Here is a 6,000-nt window from a genome sequence, read left to right as displayed (position 1 = left end):
GTACTCATTGTGGGCAAAATTTTCCCGTGTGACATACCTACACCCTCAACTCTGAAAGTGACATTTAATTGAGTAAAAAGTTCTAAATTTTCCCATATACAGCAAATGTGTTTAGCTTCTTAAAATTACAAAACTCCTAAGTTCTATGCACTTCATCTTAAATATATTTTTATATTTATATTCCAAATATATTTTACTTCATCAGTAAACATAGAAAATCATATGTACGTATGTGTACACACACACACACACACAGATACACATAGTACATTCAGTTAAGGGGCTAACCAGGACTATCTTTCCTTTCATCTGTAATTATCATAGATTCTATATCTTCACATTTCCTGACTCATATGTGATAGCATCTCCAATGCATTGTTACACTAATACAGTTAGTACGTATCAGGAAATGTATTCCACCACTTTCCCAAGATACCGAACCACAACATTGTAATCAGTCTTTCTTGCTTCACCACATAATGGAAACAGTCCAATCATTTCAGCACTCCTGTCCCAAACTGAGTGTGTGAGCTGAATGTAGGTCATCATGGAGAGGCAGTGACGAGAAACGCTTCAACTTCAGGATCCATTGCCTCCTGCTTTCTAGACTTAAATCTAGTTCCTCCAAAGTACCCTTTTTTCTTCCACTAAACCTCTGCCTTCAGCACACTAGAACAAAAATTTTGAGTTAAACATTTTGAGAGCATATATGAAATATCTTTACAGACCATAAGTCATGCTATCTTAAATCTTGCAAATTTAAGAAACACAGATTCAAAGATTATTCAAGATTGAGTAGAATTAAGCCACAGTTTATCATAAACTCAAAGCCAGCGATTCCCAAACTACCTATCAGAATCAGCTGGAAAATTATATATTCCAAGCCCCAACTTCTGTTTAGTTCTACAGTTCGTGGGTAATCTCCGTCTATGATCTGCTATTTTTGCCTTTTAAAAATTTTAGCCAAGATGGAAACAAAACGAAAGTACTTTATTTTGCAAGTCAAAGATGTAGGCAGTCAGAAAGAGAGGGACACAGAATGACAGCACACATTTGTGGAATATAAAATAACATATTTTGAGACTTAACACCCAAGGACATAGGACAGTGGGTAGGGCATTTGCCTTGCACACGGCCAACACGGCTGACCCAATTTCGATTCCTCCGCCCCTCTCACAGAGTCTGACAAGCTACCAAGAGTAACTCGCCCGCACAGAAAAGCCAGGCAAGCTAGCCATGATGTATTGAACAGTGACCCAAGGACAGTAGAGACAAGGGCGAGGGAGATTGCTCCACAGTTGGAGGTCTGCCTCATGAGCTGTGGGAGAAGGCAGCTGGAATAGAGAAGGGATCACTAAGTCAATGATGGTTGGAGGAATGATTCGGGATGGGGGATGTGTGCTGAAAGTAGATAAAGGACCAAACATGATAACCTCTCAGTATCTGTATTGCAAACCATAATGCCCAAAAGTATAAAGTAAGAGGTAAATTGTCTGCCATAGAGACAGGGGGAGGAGTGGGGTTGGGGGTGCGGGTGGGGGGTACTGGGGACATTGGTGGTGGAAAATGTATACTAGTGGAGGGATGGGTGTTCAATCATTGTATGACTAAAACTCAAACATGAAAGCTTTGTAACTATATCTCATGGTGATTCAATACAAAAAAAGAGATGTAAACGGAATAAATCGTATACAGCTTATTTTCAACTGCCTCTCTCCTTTCTGATGTGAACTGCTTTCTCTGACGCAACGGCAAAGAAGAGCAGACACAGGTGTAGTGGCTGCTGTGATCAGCTAGTAACTGCCTTGACGGAAAAAGGAAGCCTTGATTTATAGTATTTATTTATCTCCACTGTGTTAAATACACCAAGCATTTACTTATATCCATCGTGCTAAATACATCAAGGCCAATCTCAAACTACAAATAGCTATCTGTACAGGTAGTATTTACTACTATCTGTGGTAAATAGTACATAAATTACTCACAAATTTTATGAATATTTAATCAACTAGTAAAATTGACAGGAAAAAAAAGTTGAGCTCCAGCATGCTACAGGTTACAGAGCAGTTGGGGAAGGGGGGAACAATTTCCCAACATTACCAATTATCCGTCCTGTGGCTTAAACTGTGAACTCCTTAAATATTACTACTAACCTCACACTGACTTCCAAAGGTACCACAGCACCCAAGTTTGCATCTTTCACGCTCCAAGGACATGATGATATGGGTCCAGGGAATCATGAAGTCATGGATGGGATTCATGTATGGGCAGTAGTGGAGAAAAGTAGGTGCCACTTCCATAATGAAAAGACAGGTAAAAGGGAAACAGTCACCTACCATAGGGACTGGCCCCCTTCTTGAGAAAAACATTATGCTTAATAGGTTTTGTTCTGAAGTTGAAAGAGAAAAAAAGGAAGGCTGAGAGGTCAGACCTTTTTCTTCTGTATTTCTATTCACCATGAGACACATGAACAAATAAAAGTGCAGAATAAATACTAATGTGAAGTTTATGGGCACAGGGACAAGGGTAGTAACACTGACATGCTTTAGTCTATAAATTAAGATTGAGGGCCATGCTGACTCCCCAACTTCCAACACTGCAGCCCAGCAGGATACAGCCCTCGCTGTTCAGTGACAGAGATTGTTCTTCAGCTGGGAGCAACAGCCTCGGAGTAGCCAGCTCAATTAGGCACAGATGATGGTAGCTGGTCAGACTGGGCCCTGAGCATGCTGATAAGGCTGCCACATAGAAAACTATCAAAACCAGATACAAATAATTCTAGGATGACTTACCATATTTAAGAATATCTGTTCCTGGGGCTGGAGCAATAGTACAGTGGGTAGGGTGTTTGCCTTGCACACGGCCGACCCAGGTTCGATTCCCAGCATACCATATGGTCTCTCCCGAGCACCGCCAGGAGTAATACCTGAGTGCATGAGCCAGGAGTAACCCCTGTGCAGCATCGCTGGGTGTGACCCAAAAAGAAAAAAAAAATCTGTTCCTTTCGTGGGCTTCCAAAAGTCAACATAATCACATAATTTAGGGGTGTTTACAATTACAGCAAAGTCATATAATCCATCCCTAAGCTTCTTGAATACCCAATAGCAACATTACTCTTCTGTAAGGACAAACTTGGCTGGCGTGTTTGCTCACTGTATTCTGGCTGAATCTATTTACACAATAAAATAATGCCTAAATACTTTTTTTTTCCTAACTAGAAAGGGAAGCATCTCATATAATAGTCTTCTAAAAAGTCAAGTTAAAAAATTAAGGTCCCAAATGAATCAATGAGAGAATAAGATCACAATAAGGAGGTTTCAGCATAAACACTCCAGAATAGGTATCATGGGTAGATTTTGAGTAAGGAAACCTAGATTCAATTACTCTGTGATCTCAGTCATTCAAGATGTGTCCTCTGCAAAATTCAGATATTCACGATTAGATATCATGTAACTTTTTCCACCATATGGTATGTATATTTATTATGTATTTACCCCTAATCTTCAAAATCAGCCTTAACAGTTTTTAACTTGGAGTTCAGATTTCCTTCCATAAAGATCCAGGGCAATAACCCCCATGGATAACTAAAGAAAACCTTGGGAAAAAGAAGACGGGTGGTATCACCCTCCCCAACTTCAAACTGTACTACAACACAGTAGTAATTAAAACAGCATGGGAATAGAAATAAAAATAGACCCACAGACCAAAGAAACAGAGTTGAATACTGTCACAGATTCTTAAATATATGATTACTTAATCTTTGATAAAGAAGCAAGAGATGTCAATTGGAGCAAGGAAAGTCTCTTCAACAAATGGTTCTAGGAAAACTAGACAGCTACTTGCAAAATTAATCCAGACCTGTCTAATGCGAGGCACAGAAGTCAGATCAAAATGGATTAATGACCTCAATCTCAGACCTGAATCCATAAGGTACATGGAGGAAAATGTGAGCAGAACCCTCCATGATACTGAAGCTAAAAGCATCTTTAAGTATTAAACACCACTGCCCAAGCAAGTGGAAAAAAACATAAACAAAAATTAAGACGTTTCTGTACCTCAAAAGAAACAGTGACAAAAATACAGAAAAAGCCCACTGAATGGGAAAAATTTTTTACCCAATACCTGTCAGATAAGGGGTTAATGTTCAGGATATACAAGACACTGGTAGAACTTTACAAAAAAAGAACCTCCAACCCCATCAAAAAATGAGAAGATATGAACAGAAACTTCCTCAAAAAAAGAAATAAAAATGGCCAAAAGCACATGAAAAAATGCTCTACATCACTAATCATCAGGGAGATGCAAATCAAAACAACAATGAGATATATTATACCACAGAGACTGGCAAAGATCAAAAAGAACAAGAACAAACAGTGCTGGAGCAAATGTAGGGAGACAAGGGACTCTTTCATTGTTGGTGGGAATGCTGACTGGTCCAGCCTTTCTGGAAAACAATATAGGTATTCCTCAAAAAATAAGATATTGACCTTCCATAGGACCCAGCACTAAAACTTCTGGGAATATATCCCAGGGGTACAAAATAGCACAATAGAAAGGATATCTGCATCTGTATGTTCACTGCAGCACTGTTCACAATAGCCAGAATCTGAATACAACCTGAGTGCCCGTGAACAGATGATTGGTTAAAGAAACTTTGGTACATCTACAACAATGGAATACTATGTAGCTGTTAGGAAAGATGAAGTCATGAAATGTGCTTATAAGTGGAGATGTCATGGAGAGTACCATGCTAAGTGAAATGAGTCAGAAAGAGAGGGACAGACATAAAATGACTGCACACATTTGTGGAATAGAAAGTAACATAATATGAGACTAACACCCAAGGACAGTAGAGTCAAGGGCCAGGAAGATTGCTCCATGGTTGAAGCCTGCCTCATGAGCTGGGGGAGAAGGCAGCTGAGATAGAGAAGGAATCACTAAGTCATTGATCTTTGGGGGTATTTCTGGGGATGGGAGATGTATGCTGAAAGTAGATAAGAGGACGAAACATGATGTCCCCTCAGTATTTGTATTACAAACCATGTTGCCCAAAAGTAGAGAGGGAGAGAAAGTAAGAAGGAAATTGTCTGCCATAGAGGCAGAGGAGGTGGTAGTCAGGGGAGGGGGGTGGTTGGAGGGACACTGGGGACATTGGTGGTGAAAAATGTATACTAGTGGAGGGATGGGCATCCAAATCATTGTATGACTAAAAGTCAATCATGAAGCTACAAAGCTTTGTAACTGTATCCCACGGTTATTCAATAATAAAAAATAAAGATCCAGAATAGCACACGGTAGGGCGTCTGCCTTGCACGCAGCCAACATGGCCGACCCGAGTTCGATTCCTCCGTCCCTCTCCGAGAGCCCGGCAAGCTACTGAGAGTATCTCGCCCGCATGGCAGAGCCTGGCAAGCTACCCGTGGCGTACTTGATATGCCAAACACAGTAACAAGAAGTCTCATGATGGAGATGTCACTGGGCCCACTCGAGCAAATCGATAAACAACGGGAGGACCGTGATACCGTGAAAGATCCAGAAATGAAACTAAAATAAGGTGCAAAGCCTTCCACAAATGCAATATGTGTACATTTTAATTTGTGTTCTCGGAAAGGAACACATAAGAATTTAAGCTCTCTCTTAAAGATGTGGGGGAGAAAGAACAATGAATTGCATCTTTTGGAAAACACTTCTTCTACTGTGATTCTAGTGCTCATTCTCTAGTCTAATTTGAGTGATACTAATATTGACAAAAAGGACAAACCAATAATTTACAGTATTAAATGTATATACTGCTCAAAGCAGAAGTTGTGCTAAAGATTATAATGATAAATTACGATTACCAGATATTTTACAGAGGAAATAAGAATCTACCCAAAGACTTGCAAGCATTAATAGCAACTTGACTCACCATAGTCCCAAAATGCAATTTATACTAGCAGAAAGTATGGAGATGAATGAATGCCTTGGGGACAGAGGTGGAAGGATAACTCAAAACTAAAA

The 6,000-nt window shown here is 39.9% G+C and overlaps 1 protein-coding gene across 1 annotated transcript in view; it reads right to left on the bottom strand.

Moving 5' to 3' along the window:
- Positions 1 to 316: 316 nt before the first annotated feature.
- The window catches only part of MDM1 (Mdm1 nuclear protein), a 42,462-nt gene continuing 36,778 nt past the window's right edge, over positions 317 to 6,000 (bottom strand). Inside the window, exon 16 of the mRNA XM_056130753.1 lies at positions 317 to 669. Within this exon, the coding sequence (XP_055986728.1) occupies positions 662 to 669 (8 nt within the window). The 3' untranslated portion in view covers positions 317 to 661. The remainder of the gene's footprint in view (positions 670 to 6,000) is intronic.

The sequence above is a fragment of the Sorex fumeus genome, unplaced genomic scaffold, assembly GCF_029834395.1.
Source record: "Sorex fumeus unplaced genomic scaffold, SorFum_2.1 ptg000081l, whole genome shotgun sequence".
Lineage (NCBI taxonomy): Eukaryota > Metazoa > Chordata > Mammalia > Eulipotyphla > Soricidae > Sorex > Sorex fumeus.
The sequence above is the reverse complement of the archived record's forward strand: the minus strand, read 5'-3'. Positions and strand labels throughout refer to the sequence as shown.